Source organism: Hippichthys cyanospilos, chromosome 18 (genome assembly GCF_059441005.1).
Source record: "Hippichthys cyanospilos isolate Australia breed blue-spotted pipefish chromosome 18, RoL_Hcya_1.0, whole genome shotgun sequence".
NCBI classification, from domain to species: Eukaryota; Metazoa; Chordata; class Actinopteri; order Syngnathiformes; family Syngnathidae; genus Hippichthys; species Hippichthys cyanospilos.
Window position 1 is genome coordinate 6,076,274 of NC_142386.1, and position 19,263 is coordinate 6,095,536.

Genomic DNA, 19,263 nt, shown 5'->3' on the forward strand with positions numbered 1-19,263 from the left:
TTTTTTTACGACATACCGTGAATTCACACGTTGTTGAATCTTGTTACATTTCTCTCTTTGACTTTACGATAAGTATACGATTCAGTAATTTGGGCCCCATTATATACAAAACAAAACAAAAACACAATTACATAAAAAACGTCAATTATTTATGCCTACATTGGAGAATACAGAATTCTCCAGCGTCGGCGGCTAGGCTAGTGGCTAACGGGAGCGTTGACGTCTCGCGATGCTCAGAAATGTTGAGGTGCATTCATATACATTCGGACATTTGAAATTTAGCTGCTACTCCCTAATTGACCTGGCAATAGCCAAAGGAGTTCCGCTACTTTTTTAAAAGCACTTAAAGCAAACTTTATTTATTCTTTTACAATTTTGATGCGGCTTTTGATGTGCATAACGACCTTATGCAAGTCAAAAGGCAAAAGAAGGTTGGGCTTTGACTCAACTTTCTCGTGTGGCTCGTTCGTCGGACACTTTGGAAGTTGAACTTGCTGAGAGGGCTTCTTCCTCGTCTGCAACTTCGCTTTATCGCTTCAGCGCTTTTTGGCCACGCACGCACCCGCAGAGCGTGCACGCGCCATAACAGCTAATCGTGTCACAGGATAATGGACACGAGCCTGAGTGTGCCTGATATGTAATGTGTGCTATTATGGGATGGATGCAGGCAACACCATTAACTGCGTGTTTATTGATGTGTGAGCGCACATATGCACACATATATTGCGAAGGAACTGCTTGTTAAAAATAGGTGAGGCGTATCCAATCCAATTGCTGAGGTAAAATTTGCTTCAACTGTCTTCAAAACAAAGTCCAAACATATTTTGTGAGGCAGTCGTTAGCAAAAACGCTAGTCGAGAGCAGACAACAAATGTAGAAATATTCAACACAAAACTTGGTGGGAGAAAGCCTTAATTCTTAACTGATTAATCGTGATTATTCATAATTGAAACGTGTGATTAATTCGAGGAATACATTATTATTTAACAACTCTAATTTGCTTATATAGATACTTAAATCTGTATATGCGTGAGGCATGTCTGTCTTATGTATTGAGAAAGCTTCTATAATCAACTGATTAATCGTGTTTATTCAAGTTTCAAAGCTGTGATTAATCAGATGAAACATTGACAACACGTGTGTGTTTGAATGTATGAGATATGTATGTGTGTTTATATATAGCTAAAGCCATTATATTTAACAATTAACTAATTAATATCTGAGTAGAAAATAATTGTTTAACTGACACACACACAAATATACAGAGTGTAAAATGTCTACGTATTTTCAAAGCCATTATAATGAAAAGATTAATCAGGATTATCCATAATAAAAGGTGATTAATCTGAGTGAAAAATGTTTGACATCCCTAATACATATGTTTTTTGTCCCATGAGTAGGCGTAAGATGCCACCGTTCCCCGCCATTGGCCCAACGGCACTGCGGCAGCAAAAGCACAGGTGAGATTGCCCAAGGCGGGCGTCCGGGTGTCGAGATTTGGGAAGCGTCCCACCTCCGTCCCGGCTAGGCCGAGATGAAAGATTGATGAAGTCCTAATGGCCTCTAATGTCCTGTAACGATCCGCCGGGTGGGCCTAATGGATCCGGAGGCCCGGAGAGAATCGAACGCATGCAACTTCCGCGATTGGTCGACGGGAAGTTTGCAATAGCCGGGAGCGCAGACGCTCCGGAGCTCCACGGGCGCAGCATGACCTTCCCTCTTCGCAGATCCACCTCAGGTAGGACGGGACGGGACGCCACAGGGTGGGACGGAAAGGACAGGGCGAAGCTTTTTGAAAATCTACTGCAAAGGTTGTTCTGGGGCAAACAGTAGAAAAGTTCTGGTTTGTTGCCTGTGTTCCTTGGCTGTTACACACTGGCATTAAGCTTGTTGAACAAAATGGATGCTTGGAAATGTGTTAAGAGCGTGTTGGAACTTGTGGGGGCGGAGCTACATGGTGGACAGGGACCGCCATGGCTATCCTTTGGGCAATTTTTAGAAAAGTTTCATCTGTGATTTTTCGAGTCCAGCCTATTTATTTGTGTCCCCAGTAGGGGACATTTGTTTTTGGTCCATATCTTTTGACTCATTCGGGCTAACTTACTAAGTCCTGGTGTGCTCAGCAGAGGACATCCTGGCCTTTCCAATTGTGTCTACAGAGGACACAAATGAATAAGCTAAAATGAACATAATTATTTGATTTCATGAAACCCTGATTTTTGCATGCCATTTTAGGCTACCCCACAGATTTTCTTTTTTTTTTTTTGGCGACGCCCCTGGTTGGAAGAGTGAAAGTAGAACTTCATCTGTCCAATTGCTGGAATGCGATTGTGGGGGAGGCGGGGCTTCCGTCTTTGCAAACAAAATATACATCCAGTCTCATTTTTGTTTTCGCATTCGTTTGGATTGCCTGCGCGCCTCTGCCGAAAGCTGATCAGAAGGCCATGTTGTCAGCTTTTTGGCTGCCCTTTTCCTCGCACCCTTTGTGGGGATCGTTCGGTGCACCTCACTCATCTCGACCTCTTCTAGAGGGTTTTACAATAAAGGTTTGAATTGGATTTTTCTTAAGTTTGAGCCATCAGTTATAACGGTTAAAGTTAGGTGCTAAGAAATGCCCAGCTAAGATATTTACCAGTGTGTGTTAGGAAAAGTCTTTTTTTTTTTTTAAGGGGGAGGGGCAATCCAACACCAAGTATCGGACCAATAGCTGGCATTATTTTAAGTAATCAATAGCAGCCAATACTAGCATGGGCTTGGAGCATTTTTACCATCACAAAACAGAAATGACAAATGAGAAGAATTGAATTATGTCTTTTTTTTTTAATTTGAAGACAAAGGCCGATTGGAATAGGTGGGTCTTTTATTTTATTTATTTTTTTAGTAATAACGCTGGTGCTTTTTGTGGCTCAAAAGCCCTAGTGGTAAGGGTACTTGGTATCGGTGAGTTAGGCTGTGCACGAGTGCGTACGTTGCAGAGATCTTCTTGCAGCACCTCTGCACCAAAACAGCAGCAAGGCCCCTCCCCTCCACCCCCCCCCCCTTACACACACACACACACACACTCTTGCAGCCTCCATCTTCTTCGCTCGTTCTCCTCAGTGAATTTTTTTTTTTTTATGAACGGCGCATCGTTTCATTGACAAACAGAAGGACTGGAGGGGGGGTTATGGGGGGGTGAGTGTAGCTGCGCAACACACGTACGCACAAACAAGTACACACGGCCTTTTTAATTGATGTAATACAAGAAACAGCAAAATTTCGTGTACACACATGCAGACGTCACAAAATTTTCAAACGCTCTCTTCCACACATGCTCACTCACACAAACGCAACGCACACATCTCTCTCTCTCACACACGTGCACACTCTCGCCCATACACACACAAAAACAGCAACACTCCCCAAAAAGTCACACACACACTTACACACTTTCAGACGCAAGAGCTGATGCTGGGATGCGGAGGTCGCCCAGGCTGAGAGGCGTCGCCGCGGCGACCGAGCTGCGCGGGGGGGCGGCAAGGGGGGGTCGGCGGGAGGAGAGTGGGGGTCGTCAGGGGTCTTTAGCGGATTCGTCAAGCGCGCCGATGGACGTGAGGACGCGCGGGCGTGCGCCGGTCACCGAGGCCCGCCGGCCGTGAACGCCTCGCCCCCCCCACCCTCCCTCCCGCCGATATGTCGCGCGCAGCTGCCATCGCCAGCTCTCTGATGCACCAGAAGCGGCAAGCGCGCGAACGCGAGAAGGCGAGCGCGTGCCGCGGCGACGGTGCCAACGAGAGCGCCGGCAGCAAACTCAACGTCTTTGCGCGCGTCAACTTGTTTGGCGCCCGCAAGAAGAGGAAGAGGAGGAGGCCGCCAGGTGAGCTTCATCCTCCTCGCCCTCAGCTCAACGGTGATTGGTTGGCCGACGGCGGAGCGCCTGCCTCCCATCCGGGCTCCGGGACTTCGTTGCCGCCGGTGAGCGGTCGCTCGTTTGTCCACTACGAATGGCGAGCGGTCTTTTGTTTGTGCAGAGCCGCAGCTGAAGGGCATCGTGACGCGCCTGTCCAGTCGGCAGGGCTTCCAGCTGCAGCTTCAGCCCGATGGCACCATCGACGGAACCAAAGAAGAAGACGCCGCCTCCGGTCAGCACGCGCACGCAGCTTGTGAAATTTGTCCGTTTTTAATCCCTATTTTTGACAATCCAAACTGAGTCAGAAGGAGACCAACCCAAAATGTTATCAGTTTTATCCCAAAAGTTGGGTCAGTTCGTCTTTGACCCAATTTGGGTTTTGGGTTATTTTTGACCCAACTGTTTCTAGAGTGTAACTCAACATTTGTGTCCTGACAATCCAAATCGGGTCAAAAGAGGACCAACCCGACTTGTTAAGTTATCTGTTTTACCCCCAAAGTTAGGTCAGTCCGTTTTGGACCCAATTTGGGTTATTTTTTAACCCAACTGTTTAGAGTCTACAACTCAACAAACTGTTGGGTACTGACAATCGCGTCAAAGGGGGACCAATCCAACTTGTCATTCATTTTACCCCAAAAGTTGGGTCAATCTATCCCAGTTTCGGTTAGTTTCACCCAACTGTTGGGTCTGGACAATCCAAATCGGGTCAAAGGGGATTAACCCAACTTGTTATCGCTTTTACCCCAAAGGTTGCGTCAGTCAGCGCACTTTGAATGATTTTTTTTTAACACGTTTGAAGAGTGTAATGAAAAACTGTTGGGTAAAAAGTAAATACCAAATTCCGGTTATTTTCCAAAAATAAACCAACAACGGTCAAAAAAGGGGACAAAGTCAAATTTTTCAGTTACCAATTTTACCCAAAAAGTCAGATCACTTAATTTGTGACACCCTTTGGATGGTTTTTGAAAAAATAACGCATTGACAGTTATCCATTTTACCCAAAAGTGGCGTCAGTCCATTTTAGACACACTAAAATTATTTTTTTTTTAACATGTTTGGAGACTGTAACAATAACACAATTCAGTAAAAAAAAAAATCAACTACTTCTGAAATACAAAATGTTATTTGAGACTGACAAAACATTTTTCAATGTGTCAAACTGTTACCAAATAGCGCCAACTACTGCCAAGGAGGAATTACTGTTATCGGAAGCTTGCATTAGGACCTGATACCGGTACCTACAAATTGGGACGTATCCATCTGAAACCTATTAGTACTTGCTAACCCTTACTTACAAGTGCACTAGTCAGACCACTCAGCTCAGCTATTCGAGATGTGTCACACTACGTGCAGCCATTAGAATAAATACGTGTCAGCACCGTGTGTGAACAGGGCGTGCACACTCACAATTTTGTGTGTTTTCGTAACAGCTGTGTTCAATCTGATCCCCGTTGGACTAAGGGTGGTTGCCATACAGGGTGTCCAAACCAAACTGTACCTGGCCATGAACAGCGAGGGATTCCTCTACACCTCTGTATGTACACACACACACATGCACACACAAACACACACACGCTTATACACAAGCGTCTGCTGAAGAAGTGAAATTTCAGAGGGGGGTGGAGAATACGTTCCCGTTTCCGCTAGCAACGGCACCGGCATCCTCACGGCATCCACTTGGCATTCCGGGGAGTAGCCGGTTGCCACGGAGACTGGGGAACGAGGAATCGCAAACGTCAGCGCCCCGATGCGGTCCGGCGCGCTTCGTGCCCCGCCCCCACCCGTGCCTGTGTGTCGTCCCGCAGGAACACTTCACGCCCGAGTGCAAGTTCAAGGAGTCGGTGTTCGAGAACTACTACGTGACCTACTCGTCCATGCTGTACCGCCAGCAGGCGTCGGGCCGGGCCTGGTACTTGGGACTCAACAAGGAGGGCGGCGTCATGAAAGGCAACCATGTCAAGAAGAACAAAGCTGCCGCCCACTTCATTCCCAAACCGCTCAAAGGTACCATCCCGAGAACGCTTGAGCGCTCAAACCGTTGAGTCAACGCGCCTCACTCTTAGAAGGCAAAGTGCAAAATATTCGCCTAGCTCAGCTAACCAATCACGGCCGTCAAGATCATAAAAATTGGAATGACATCATTTCCTATGGAGGATATTGCGTAAAAAAGTTTGAATTGATGTGTCTCTGTGTGTGTGTGTGTGTAGTGGCGATGTACAGAGAGCCGTCACTTCACGACCTGACCGAGATGTCGCGCTCAGGCAGCGGCACGCCGACCAAAAGCCGCAGCGCTTCGGCTCTGCTCAACGGAGGGAAGTCGCCTAGCAACAACGACCTGTCCTAGCCGCTCTTACGGGGTCAACCCAACTTACCCCCGGAGCCCCTAACTCACACTCACACACAACACACTAAATCTGTGTTGGGAATCATTCGCTCATTTTCAAACAGAACCATGAATCCAAACGACCCCTTAACATGACATACGTTTTTTTATACAGTTCCTAGAAAGAGCTCTTAAACAAATCAGGTCTGCTGATTTTGCAGATTTGATTTAAGAAATAAACTTCCAAAATCCTTTCTGACATATTTAGGGAGGAACAAATCTCCTACTTCTGTTTTTGTGCTTATCCTACACCTGTTTTGGTGCCAAAGTAATGTTGAAGTAGGTTGAAGAGTTTCAGTTACAAAAAAAGTAGTGCTATACCGCCCTCCTGTGGTATCACTAAGCAATCGTAAGCTTTTTGGGGCAGCGTCAATTACCAGAAGGTATTTTATGGGGAACCCCGCTTCCGTTTTTGAGCAACATACTGATGGTAAGAAAGTTGAGGAGAAAAATATATTTCTTTAACAAAATATTTACTGTTGAAGCCTGCTATGAAAATCCGAATGATTGAAAAGCATCGGGAGGAAACAAATGCTGTTTTATTCATTAATATTTTTAAAAGTAATCGGCTGATGAATTGGTAAACTCACCTCTATTTTTTTCTTTCAAAATTAAGCTCTGGCCTCGAAAAAAAATACTTGGTTCCTCCTCACAATACCCCCCCCCCCCCCCCCCCCAAAAAAAAAAAAAACTCCAATTTAGCATTTTCTGTCAACTTTCTCAAAATGAATAGCAATTTTCTCTTCTATTTTGTAATTCTAGTTTGTGCTAAGTGATCTTCGAGAGCGCGGCTGCCGTGGTGAGTCCCAATACCTTAAAATAAGGCAAGGTATCGGCCCGATACCGAAACGTATCCACCCCTACAGTAGAGTATCCAACTTTCTAAAGGCTGAAGAATGATTCCCGACACAGCCACACGCAGATGTGGAAAGACAATCATGGGACAGACAGAACACGGAACCAAAGAAGAAAGCAGGCTGTTGCCGGGGAAAAAAAAACAAAAGGCGGCCATGTTTACACGCAGCTGCTGGTGGCCATGTTTGCAAGGTGCGGCGTGCGTGCGTGTGCGTGACATGCTCCCATGTTTACACGAGAGTGCGGCAAACTCACCACATCTCGCCAACTATTGCGGACAATTGCCCATTTCCGCGTCATTTTATCCACGGCAAAATCCCCGAACCAACGCAGACGGCGTCAGATGGCTCTATCGCTGTTCTCAAACTGGAATGAAGACATTTAACAAGGTGGAGTAGCCATCCAACGCATTCCAACTTCAACTCAGGACATTTGTGCTTTCCAAACTCACTCATGACTTCTTTGCTACGTTAGCATTTCAGCTGTTAGCATTTGAGCAATTCTCATTGTTACTGTGTAGCAGTGGCTCCGCCCGCCTCTCCGGTTCCATTTCAATGAAGTCTACAACATTGGATTCTCGCGTCAATGCTGCAGCATTCACGCGCAAGATCTCCAAGAACGCGGTTGTGGAGTTCACCTTTGTTGCCGTGGCGCCAGTCTTGCCGCATGACCTCTGCCCTCGTAGCAGCATGCTGAGGTTGCTCTTTACGTTTACGCTCGCCGGAGGGCGCCGGCGAGCCGCCGGGGTCAAAACGGAACGCTCGCGACGGTGGGACCAACGAGACGGAACAACGGCGGGCAGCGCGGGATCCTTTCCTTCCCGCCGAGGACTTAACTTGACATGCACTGAATAAACTTTGTAAACAAGTGAATGCTCGCTCTGTTTTGCAACGAGTCGAGGGTCGCTACAATTTTGAACGATGCAATACACACTGCCAACACCGGGAGGTGCTACTACTCAAAGGAAGAGGGGACAGTCGACGTTGATCAAGTCGTTTTAGTTCAATTCCATAAAGTGCAGCAGTATAATACACAAGATCAACATAATTTAGGAGAGTCAGCCAATCTGAAGCCAGGGGGCGCCACTGGGTCATCATTCACACACTTTCACAATGACGTCCAGGTGAGAGGCGGGCCCGGGTCTATCATTACCTCCCCGCATGACCTTGGTCAACACGCCAGGGTCACGTGTTTGAGGTCACGCCGACCACGTGTTCGTTTGTCTCTCGTCCGTTTCCCTCGCGCGGCCGTCTTTACGTGCACGTCTTGGATTCCCACTCCTGCAAAACGGGCAGCAACAAACACATTTTTCAGGTATCGCTATTTGACTGAAAATTGTCCAACTCCAAATTATACTCCACAGATGTGAAAATAGCACTTTGAAACTTAGAGAAGAAATAAAAATTCATTTATTTAAAAACCCACGATTACAATTATATGCCAAAAGTGTTCTATCACATCTTTGCTTTCAAATAATCATAGGCTTAGTTAATGATAGCTAATCATATTTCACAGGTGGCGCTGCACCTAACCCGAAGTAGAAGTTAGCCAAAGTAGTCTTTTCTTGGCACACCACTAGATGGCACTATAGTCTATACACTGTACCTCCCAATCTGGATCAAATTGAATTTTTACACAGACGCTCAACTATTAAGCAGCTTTTACCAAACAGAAAACAATTCCCTAGTGGATGATCATTTTTGAAGCCTTTAACATTAGAAGTTTGGAATTTTTTCGGTTTGAAATATTTGCTTATTTTTAGTATTTGTCTTCTTATTTTTAATCATTGTTTTTGTAATTTAAAAAATGTTTGTTTGAAATCATCAGTTCATATTGGATCAAAATTCCAATTTTGAGGCACAGAAATTGAGAAAATGTTGGTTTTGAATTCCAGTTATTGGACCCGGCGGGCCAAATTTTCCAGAGCAATTCGTTCACCATAGACCATTAAAATGGCCTGACTTGAAAAAAATCAAACAGGGGTTTCGGTTTCGACTGAAGCAATTCTTTTGCAGCCGCTGTTTTCAATGGAAAACTTGCATGTGCAATGTACAACAAAATGTACAGTACATTTCCCTTTCCTATAGTATCATAATATTGACTGTGTGTGTGTGTGTTTTTTTTTAAAAAGAGCCCATTCTTGAAATTAAGTCATTTGTTTATGTAAAAAAAAGAGTGAAATCTCTGTCTTCTAGGGTGTATTGCACAGCAAGGAGTCCTTTGGGCTGTTTAAACAATGCCCTTGTGACTTGATAGGAAAAAAAAAAAATCGATACAGTTTTGGTTTCGGGAGAATCAAAAGGCTGACATGCACTCACCTTGGCCTTCTGCATGACGTTTCCCTTGGAGGAGGCATAGAGAGAGGGGGGGCGCTTTCTCAGTTCGGAAGCTGAGTTGACGGGAATCAAGTTGTTGTTGGACACTTTGTTTGCCTTGTCAATGCACACCTGCAAGCACATGGCATTGCCTGTGACGGCTTTTCCTTTTCAATCGCGGGAGGAAATAATAGTTAAAATAATAGTTCAATAGTTTGGATTTGTTATCATACAGAAAACTCGTTTATTTTGCTTTGACTTTTTTTCGAGATGTACTCAGTTTTATTTTGTTTTGAAAGAGGATTAGGGCCGATGAAGGGGTTAATTGTTCGGCGGGATTCTCACTTTCATCTCAGATTTCTGACTTTATTCTCAGAATTCTCACTTTACACTTAAAACTCCGACTTTAATCCCAGAATTCAGACTTTAAAGTGAGAATTACGACTGTTGACATAAAATGAAAAAAAAAAAAGTATTCAGTGGCCACTTGAAAATGGGAAAAACAAACGAGGCGACAGAAAACTTTGTGCTACCTTGGTGGCGAGCGTGGCGCCGGTGGGCGGTTCCATGATGGCGCCCCTGGCCAATGACTTTTTGAGGTTTTCTTTGACTTGGGTCATCTTGAGCTCAAGCTCCACCCGCTCCTCCTCCTTCTGCCGGCACAGCGTCTCTAACTGGACCAGGCGTCGCTCCGTGGCGGCGTCTGCGTGTGACCACGCCCACGCACAGAAACACAGTCAATGCTTGCAGAGACGGTTGCTGTGACGGCCGCACCTTACCCGTGACGCGATTGTCCTTCAATTCCTTCAAGGTTTTCCTCTCGGCGCGCAGGGCGTTGAGGGCGCATCTGAGGGCATCCTTCTGCTTCTCCAGCTCGGCCTGCTGCGTCACGTACTTCCTGGCGTCGTCCTCGGCGCGCAGTTTCCCATAGCGGGCGTACTGGTTGACGTCTGAAAGGCAAAAGGCGCAGAATGACCCTGAAGTGTCTAATTAAGTCAGCCAGTCATTTTTTAGTCATTTTCTAGCACCGCCTATTCATTTGTGTCCACTGTTGTGTCCATTTCGTCTCAGCTAAGTGCTGGAAAAAATGTAAAAATTGTATCCCGGCCAAACACATGAGACATGATTGAACAGGCGAGGATGTCCTCAAGTGAGCACACTAGGACTTAGGAGGGTTGCGCTAATGAATCAAAAGACAGATACCAAAAATAAATGGCCACTGCAGTGGACACAATGAAAACGCTTGCTCTGTCTTTTTTTTTTTTTTCTTACAGTGTATATGGTTCACTCTGCTCTCTATTTATAAAAAAAATACATCTAGTGATTAGGGAGCTTTCTGTTCAGATTGATGATTGGCGGATTGTAACTGACTGGAAGCGTGTCTCTTGATGACGGCCTGTTGCTCCGTCTTATCAGAGTCTCTGCTGGAGAAGGAGGCGTGGCGCCTCACCGAGCCACCTCTGGCCACCACGTCCTCATCATCCTGTTGGAAACACGTGGCGCAAAAAAAAAGGGAGGTCAGGTAAAAAAACGAAAATTACACACACAAAAAAGCACAAGCGTTAGGAAATTAATGGTTTTAATTCGCGCGTTTAAATACCCTGTAATAACTTTATGTTTTCTTTTTAAATTAAGAGCAAATGAATTGAAACATGAAGCGACTTTGTGGTGGTACGTGAAGGCACAGGAGATTTTAAGAGGGTTCCAGCAAGATTTGTCAGATGCTACTTCAATGCTTTATAATGCCGTGTAAGGAACATGACTTTTTTCATATCAAGAGCAAATTAGTTGGAAGATGAATCAACTCATTGCCTGATTGTCTTATAGTGATCAATAGTGAAAACCTCACCGCCACACTTTCGTAAACCTCGTCGTACGTGACGGCGCCGCCGTGGGCGGACGTGGCGGCGGCCCACCTGAGAAGAAGCCAGGCAGAAAAAGACTGACATGAAGATGGACAAGAGGAAGCGGGTGGCATGCAGGAAGTGCGCATGTCTCACAGGAAAGAGTGTCTGGCGGCGTGGCGGATGTCCGTCAGCGTGTCCACGTCAACATAGTCGTAGTGGAGCTCTTCGGGGAGCGCGCCGCTGCCCGTCTCGGCCAACAGGACGCCCAGCCAGCGACCCAGACTCTCCGGGCAGCTGGCCTGACCCGCAAGCAAACAGCAATTTCAACTCTGAGCTATACAATTGAAATGAGAAATTTTCATTGGAATTTGGGGTTCAAAGTCAAACTACTTTTGCTACTTTTTTTCTGACTTCCGGTTTATCAGCAAGCGACTCGGCGCATATTTTGCAGAATATTTCGGTTTTGAAATTGAAATGACATCATGGTATGTTACGGGTATGTTCATTCTGAGGCATCTGTTGGTTGAACTCATTCAATCCCACACACGTTTGTTTATGTGTCTTTCAAGTGTCATTTTGAGTGCCTGCAACTGAAATTTAAGGTTAAATGAATTCTTAGGATAAAGTATTGTAATACTTTCAAATGTTCTGCCTGTAAGTCATGTCTATTTTTTTTTAAACCTTCTATATATCTTATACATCGTTATTCGTGTCCCCAGTAGTGGACATTTGTTTATGTTCGATATCTTTTGGGTCATCGGATCTACTCTACTAAGTCCTAGAGTGCTGAGCAGAGGACGTCCTGGCGTCTCCAATCATGTCTCATGCGTTTTACTGAGACAAAATGGATACACAAGTGGACACAAACAAGTATATGAATGGCATGCTGTCGTTCTAAAATGAATATCTGAACGGACCCGATTACCTCCAAGGCCACTAGCTCCACCCCTCCCTGCAGGATGCGGAAGGAGAAAGGACGCTTGGGTCCGAGCCCCCCTGGCACCACCTCAGCCCCTCGCAGGGGGACGGCCGTGACGGGTGACCGCGGGTCACCTGGGTCCTTCTGCAGATTCAGACTCCCTGCTCGCACTGTGCACCAGCATTCCCTCCAGACTCCGCCCACGCACACATTCAGATATCCTGGAGTGACGGGTGTAACCGGGTCAGCTGATCACCCAAACCAAATAACAAGGAGCCTCACCGCGGCCAGGGTTGTCGTGGCGACCGGCGGGGAGGGGAGGCTTGCGTTTGGAGAAGGTGATGATTTGATTGATGGTCTTTCCCGCCGCACGGCTCATGGATCCCGTCAACTCCGACAAGGCGCCGCGCTTTGCTTTGCCTGCAAACCAAATTCACTTTTAGCGTACATGTTCATTGGATTTGAAATGATTTATGTCAGTTTTTTTTTTCAATACAAAGTGTGTGTGTGTGTGTGTGTGGGGGGGGGGCACATTTGCATCAAACTTTTTTACGACATTTTTAAGAGTATTTTGGACACGAGTGCGCTATTGCTATCATGAAAAATTACATTATAATTCATTTGAAAAACAACGCAGCAATAGTTATTTCAAAAACAGTGGCGTTTGTCATGTTTTTTAATTGTAAATAAAGTCTAACACTACAAGCTGTAATTACAGAATGAAAAAAAATGAAGCCAAGCAATTTAATTTGGTAGATTAATACATGTTAAAAAGTACCGAAGACATTCTGCCTTCGTAATTGTGAAGTTGGGCCTGAAATCCATTATTCACCCCCCCCATGACTGCTTTCAATTTTGTGATGTCGTGAGGACACAATAGCAGGAAGTGGACAGGAAGGACGTCCTATCTGCGCCCGTTTCATTTCCTGTCGCCCCCTCGCACCGCAAAGCACAAAACAAAACAACAAAAGAAGAAAAATAAATGAACCACTGCAGCCAAATATCAATGAGAATGAAACGATAAGCTTGAATTGTATCAAGACAATCGGGTGTTCATGACATAACACCGTAGTAATATCGAAAAAACGAATTGCCGTTTGTGATTGTGATGGCGGCACGTAAACCCACCGAGCGTGTCACCGGCATCCCGCCCTGGAACCGGTCCACGTGCGGAAGATTGAGAGTCTGCAACGGGCCCACTGTCCGAGTCTGACGCGTGTCTGTCGGACTGCAGAATCTGAGGTAAGAATTTCTTGGATGACTTTGTCACTTGATGCCGTTTAGTGCGAGTGTGATGATGGGGAAGAAGATAGAAGCACCTTGTCAAGCTCCGTCTTCCTCTGAACGAGGGGAGAAGCAGACGCATTGAGGGCGTCCATGTTCCCACAATGGCTGCCGACATCTTGCACCACCTGGAAGTATATTTTCTATTAAAGTTCTCCCAAGAGTAGTGATTAGGGAATGGTGAGTATACCTTGATCCATCTCTGGGCCTGCTCTCTGCTCTGCACGGCCAGTACCAGAACCTCACCAGCAGGCATAGAGAAACGCAGCTCGTGTCTTTTCTTCTTTCGTCCGTCCTTGTTGACGTAGAGGACGCTGCACTGGCTTAGGGGAATCTCCGTGTGGGGTGTGCTCTCCTTGATGCTCTTGTAGCACTATTCGCACACACAAAGTGGAAATTCACATTCAAATCACTCAATAAAAATGGCAGATTCTTCTCATGACGTAAAAGGTTTTTACAATGATTTGAAGGAAATGTGTGAAGGGTTCCCAGCCTATTTATTTGTGTTTATTGCTCTGTCCCTTTTGTCTCCGTAAGAGAGCAGAGATAAATAGCGCTCTAGAGCCATTGAATCCAAAGGTAAAGACCGAAAACAAACGTGCACTTAAGTGGACACATAAATAGGCTGGTCTCTCTGGTTGTCTTTTAATTTTTCTAAGCCTCGCCCCCATGTGTCCCTCACTTGAAGTTTGTCATCTCGCACAACCACCAGCTGTTTGGCCCACTGCCCGAATCGCTTCTTCCGTGGCAGAAAAGCACAAATGCGGCAGTCCCTGAGCGAAGCGTCCGGACCGCCGTCCGTGGCGGTCCATCGCTGAGGAGAAGTCGTCTGCGCTTTGGACTCGTCGTCCTCCTCGTACGACTCGTAGGAGCTGCTCACCGCGTCGGAGTCGTTATCTGAGGGCACGGAAAACACCGGCCGGTTCTTCTCAAATTCCTCAAAGATAAAATTATTGGTATTGGTCCTTCTCTCGTGTTGTTAGACGACGGGAAGAAGTCAAGCGTACTCACAGGAGTTTTTGGGAGGCCCGTTGATTCTGGTTGTGGGGTAGTTGTTGTCTGCATCTTCATAGTAGGCATCTTCCTCAGAGTTTCGACATGCTGCAGAAGAGAACAAAGAAGGACTCAAACTTGTTGTTGATTAAACTGTAATTGTCTAAAATGGCTGAATAAATAAATAAGCAATGGGGATTTTATTTTTTGACCATAATTGCACAATGGTGGTCTTAATTTTGAAGTAGCATGGAAGCGTGCCCACCGTCCATGTTGGTGGTGAAATACTGAGGGGCTGACTCGGGCTCCAGCGGAAGGGCTTCCTCGTAGTAGTCCTCCGGGAGGGGCGTGGTTGGCAGCGGAGGGGGTGTGTCCGAGGGCGTGTCCGTGGGGGTCTGAGGGAAGCGAGCGAAGTCGGTCGACGAGCGCACGTTTACAACAAAAAGGCGACCCGTCGAGACGACTCACGGATCGATCGGGAAGTGTCTCCTTTTCATCTTCATCCCTCTGCTGGACGGGAGATGTACTGAGCGCGTTCAGATCGCAATCTGCTGACGCAAGTTATGCCATCACCGTCACGAAACTTGAGGACCACATTTGGCACTTCGGAGCCTGACCGGTTAGTTGGCTGACGTTAGACCTTTCCAAATTTGCTGTCATTTCGCAAAATAACATTTGACTGCCATTGACGGCTATGGACGTCAAAGATCTATTTTTACTGAGTTGGAAGTGAATGAGTTAACTTATCAGAACATAAGAAAAGATTATTTCAATAAACATTTTTGAAAAATTCCCAGGCTATTTTGCTAAGTATAAGAACGGGCGGTGCATCAGATGTGAATCACACGTCGAAGAACTCACCAAAGCGATCGAACAAGGACTCGACGAAGCTGGTTCCGTTGCCGTAGAGACAGCTGTTGGCGTACACGGTGGAGCCGTCGCCTGCGGAGATTACATATGATTTTAATTGTAAATGACTGAAATCGCAAAGCCTCATATTTGATATTACTCTAATCAAAATAGAAACAAGACGAATGGCCATTTTTGATACCTGACACCTGTAGCGTGTCCAGGATGTTGCGCACGGACGCCATCTTGTCGGCGGTGGCTGGGCTGACGCTCTCGCTGTCTAGCATCTTCAACAGAGCGGCCAGTTCACTGACCAGTCGCTCTACCACCTCTGCATAACCGGACACATACTGTATTACTAAAAATACTTTGGTAACAACCTATTGATGCCACAGTATTATTTTTTTTCGAAATGAAACTCCTCAATTCAATCCCACATACTTATTTGACGGTTAGCATGGACAGCGGGCACATATTAAAATATCCCTGCCATTGATTATGACACAATTAAACACACACACATATTTCTCAACATATGTTTAACAGCTGGAAACTGAGCTAAATATGTCATCGTAGCTATCTTATTTATTGCCACGTTTGTCTTTTCTTGCAAAGTTATTGTGTTCATGTCAAAAGATGACTTCCTGTTTCTGTGTGTGTGGACATGGACACACACTAAAACATCCTGCTGTTTCTAAGTCAGGATGTTTCCTTCTATAGAGGAAAAGAGGTCAAAAACAAGAAAAAAAAAAGGGAAAAAATGTCAAACTCTTTCAAATGTACTTGCAAATAAGTTTGTAAAAGTAAAAAACATGGCGTTTTTCCCGATAAAGTCACAATATGCATTTGTATAGCCTGTGGCATTATGGGAGAAAAATCCACTGTTATAGTATTCGCACATATTTGCAAACACATTTAAACGTAGTTGTAGGCTAAAAACATTCATTTTTCCCCTCATAATGCCACATGGCAATGAGTTATGGAATGCTATAAGTGTATTCTTGCTTCGCTTACACACACAATAGTGCATTGTCTTCACGGATCACAATTAAATGCAAAACAAGTCAGAGACCAAAGCGCACTCAAAAACAGGGCGTGACATACACACACACCCCACAGCTGCATCGTGTGTGTGAGCAGCCATTCATACATCCAGCCGGCAGCTGTGAGCATGTGTGTGTGTGTGTGTGTGTGTGTGTGTTCGTGCGTGCGTAGGCCAGCAGCTGTAGTTTCCTGTCTTAGTTGTTGACAACTCCTGAATGTCCACGGTCTCATTTGGATTGGCCCCTTTGCCACCAGATCGTGGGGCGGCCATTTTGCATTTTGAACATATTTCCTCATCAGTAGAAGCATGCGTGATCATCGCTAATCATTCATTTTCATTTCAATCCGTGGCTTTGGTGCTGTTTTCTCATCCTTATCTAGAAAACAAAAGTGCACTATAAAACTTGATTATGGGTCAAAAAAGGACAGACTCAAATTTTGGGTCAATAGACAATTGGGTTATTTTTTATATATTTTTTGCTCTTGCTTGTTATTTTTTGAATGAAAGGCCCCCCCCCAGAAATGGGTCAAAATGGCCCAAATATTGGGTCGATGTTCTTGCTTTAAGGTATAAAGGAAGAAGAGGATCAGCTGTTCAACCAGCTTGCGGTCCGCTTAGCCCACACAGCCGCCATTGTAACACACACACACAGTCATGAGACTGGAACCATGCGACTCCAATTTTGTTTGAGTGTCTTTGTGATCTTCTCGCGGCAAACAACGATGACAGCATATGTAGTGCCTTTCTTGCTCTTCTCCTTTATCTGTCTCCAGACATTCTTTTTTTGGAGGCGGGTCAAAGTTCACGTCTTAACGCCCAGGCGGACACAATCTTGGTCTTCACAGATTTAGATTCTAATCATTTAAAAATGAGGGTTTTCCCACAGAAATGACCACTGACCAAAGTTTCGAAATTCCTTTTGCAACTCTGTGTGAAAGGGCTTCTAAAATGAATTGTGCTAAAGGACAAGGGAAGTGTGTGTGTATGTGTAGTGGGGGGGCACTTACGAGGCCTTGAAGTGCATTGATCCCAGATTGAAATTTAGGACCATCATAAAGAAAACAAAACAAAAAAATGACAACTAAGGAGTAAGAGGACGTGAGAAGGTAAGGGAGCTGGGTAAGGTGGTGAAGGAGGTAAAAAGAAGGCAAGGGAAGAGAGAGTCCTCAGTGGGTAAGGAAAGGGGACAAGGAAGGAAGGGAAGGAAGTTTCATAGCAAGGAAAGAAGGGGGGATGAGAAGAGACGAAGAAGCAAGGAATGAAGCGAGGGAGAAGGGAAGGAGGAGAAAAGGTAGGACGTTAGGGAGCGGGGAAGAAGGTGTAGGAGGAGGACGAGAGGCAGAAAGTCAGCAAAGGAGTCAGGAAGGAGGCGAAAGGAAGGAGACAAGGGAACAAAATGAAGAAGATGAGAAAGCTGGGGAAAGATGCAAGGACAAAAGGAAGGAGGTTCCATAGAATAGGGAATGGGTGAGGATAAGAGAAGAAGACTAGGGAGCTCAATGGAGATTAAAGAGGAGAGAAATGAGGTGAGGGGGCAAGCAAAGGAATGGGGGGAGCAGCAAAGGATGCGAGTGAGTTAAGTCAAAAATGTAAAGGAAGTGTAAAAGCGAGTTGAGAAAGGAAGCCAGGACGGAGGGAAATACAGCAGGGAAGGGGGGGGGGGGGAGTAAAGTAAAAAGGCAAAGTAGCAAAGAAAGGAAAGGAGGTGGGAGGCCAAAGAGAAGAGGGGAGGGATCAAGGTAAGGTGGTGAGGAAAAGGTAAGGAGACCAGAGCAGAAGTTAAAAAGAAGCAAATGAGAAAGTTTAAGCTGAAAGAGAAGAAATGAAGAAGTTGGAAAGTGAACAATGCAAGGGAAGTCCTCGGAGCAAAGAAAGGATGGAAGGAAGCAGACAAGGAGGCATAACAGTAAGGGAATGAGAAGTTAACTAGGAAGAGTTGTAGGTAAGGCAGCAAGGAAGGTGAGAAAGTCAGGAAGGAGATAAGGGAGTCAAGGAAAGGTAGAAGTTAGCAGGGATGAAGGGGAAGGAGAAAGGAGGCGCAAAACACTCGCGGACGCTTCCAGCGATTCTGGTGACGTCACCGTACCTGTTTGCAGGAGCGTCTATATGACGTCACTCACCCGTCCCGAACGCAATTTTCCGACATGGTTTAGTTTCCGAATGATTTTTGGACTTTGATCAATTGGGCAAACTTCGGGAGACGGTTAGCTGCTCGCCAGGAGCGGAGAAGTGACGTCAGACTTTCCAAAACCTTCACGTGAAAACTCACCGCTTTGGCGTTTGGGCTCCATGAGACCGAAATGTCCTATTGCCCACTTTTGGTCACCGGTGACGGCTTCCGTCGTTTTAGATCTATGTCGTGGTCTTTGGGGCTGGGTAAGACCGCCACGAGGAGGAAAGAAGAGCAGCCGGCCGAGTGAGCATTCGGGCGGCCGCAGCCGAGCTCGTCCGAGCACTGACCGCGGCCGGATGGAGCGAGGGCGGGAGGACCACCGCTGGACTACCTTGGATGCCACTGGGTCCTAGCGCACTACCCTCAAAACAGCCTCTGAAGCGGGTTGAAGACAATACCGACGCTGTTTCTTTAAGATTCCAATTTGAAACGATACTAGAAAAAAAGTTTTCCAAGAAAGACAGACGTCGCTTGAAAAACTAGCACAATGTCTCAACAGTATGGTGACCTTCAGATGCTTCGATTACTTTGAAAACATTTGATCTCTCCAATTCTAATGGTTAATAGGAAAACAATGGAAACATCTTTGTCTTCATTGTCTTTAAGCATCATGTCGTAATTTGAGCAGCCATACACATACATTAACACACAAATACACAACAACATTTCATTACACGCAGACATTTTGTTGGACATTTCTGGGCTTTGTTG

General features: G+C 45.7%; 2 protein-coding genes across 10 annotated transcripts in view; one reads left to right on the forward strand and one right to left on the reverse strand.

Moving 5' to 3' along the window:
• The first annotated feature begins 553 nt into the window (after window positions 1-553).
• Window positions 554-7,999, forward strand: LOC148408662 (fibroblast growth factor 13-like). Of its 5 annotated transcripts, none has more exons than XM_088441436.1 (6): window positions 554-779; window positions 1,401-1,738; window positions 4,011-4,121; window positions 5,320-5,423; window positions 5,503-5,893; window positions 6,097-7,999. In XM_088441436.1, exons 2-6 carry the CDS (start codon window positions 1,567-1,569, stop codon window positions 6,231-6,233), a joined length of 915 nt encoding a protein of 304 aa, XP_088297562.1. In that variant the 5' UTR covers window positions 554-779; window positions 1,401-1,566; the 3' UTR covers window positions 6,234-7,999. The 5 variants fall into 5 exon arrangements, with proteins under 5 accessions (XP_088297562.1, XP_088297563.1, XP_088297566.1 ...); XM_088441437.1 differs by having other exon boundaries at window positions 554-751; XM_088441440.1 differs by having other exon boundaries at window positions 565-779; window positions 5,695-5,893.
• Window positions 8,000-8,110: 111 nt separating this feature from the next.
• LOC148408663 (actin filament-associated protein 1-like 1) overlaps window positions 8,111-19,263 on the reverse strand; it is a 47,498-nt gene continuing 36,345 nt past the window's right edge. For 3 of the 5 annotated variants that reach the window (XM_088441426.1, XM_088441427.1, XM_088441428.1), the window contains 18 exons: window positions 15,537-15,665; window positions 15,347-15,427; window positions 14,954-15,033; window positions 14,751-14,880; window positions 14,504-14,593; window positions 14,175-14,389; window positions 13,683-13,865; window positions 13,528-13,620; window positions 13,337-13,445; window positions 12,491-12,628; window positions 12,215-12,429; window positions 11,443-11,588; window positions 11,292-11,358; window positions 10,814-10,925; window positions 10,222-10,392; window positions 9,976-10,145; window positions 9,446-9,574; window positions 8,111-8,407 (listed from right to left, as the gene is read on the reverse strand). In XM_088441426.1, coding sequence (XP_088297552.1) covers window positions 8,381-8,407; window positions 9,446-9,574; window positions 9,976-10,145; window positions 10,222-10,392; window positions 10,814-10,925; window positions 11,292-11,358; window positions 11,443-11,588; window positions 12,215-12,429; window positions 12,491-12,628; window positions 13,337-13,445; window positions 13,528-13,620; window positions 13,683-13,865; window positions 14,175-14,389; window positions 14,504-14,593; window positions 14,751-14,880; window positions 14,954-15,033; window positions 15,347-15,427; window positions 15,537-15,621 — 2,241 coding nt within the window. In that variant the 5' untranslated portion in view covers window positions 15,622-15,665 and the 3' untranslated portion in view covers window positions 8,111-8,380. Of the gene's footprint in view, window positions 8,408-9,445; window positions 9,575-9,975; window positions 10,146-10,221; window positions 10,393-10,813; window positions 10,926-11,291; window positions 11,359-11,442; window positions 11,589-12,214; window positions 12,430-12,490; window positions 12,629-13,336; window positions 13,446-13,527; window positions 13,621-13,682; window positions 13,866-14,174; window positions 14,390-14,503; window positions 14,594-14,750; window positions 14,881-14,953; window positions 15,034-15,346; window positions 15,428-15,536; window positions 15,666-18,648; window positions 18,846-19,263 lie in introns of those variants that run through there. The other 2 variants (XM_088441424.1, XM_088441423.1) reach the window with 2 other exon arrangements.

Bases quoted from the DNA above. Each gene is read 5' to 3' on its own strand.
- LOC148408662 (XM_088441435.1), top strand. From the start codon at position 3,673: ATGTCGCGCGCAGCTGCCATCGCCAGCTCTCTGATGCACCAGAAGCGG. The intron at 5,424-5,502 runs GTATGTACACAC...GTGAAATTTCAG, and splicing joins AGGGATTCCTCTACACCTCT to AGGGGGGTGGAGAATACGTT. The intron at 5,894-6,096 runs GTACCATCCCGA...GTGTGTGTGTAG, and splicing joins CATTCCCAAACCGCTCAAAG to TGGCGATGTACAGAGAGCCG.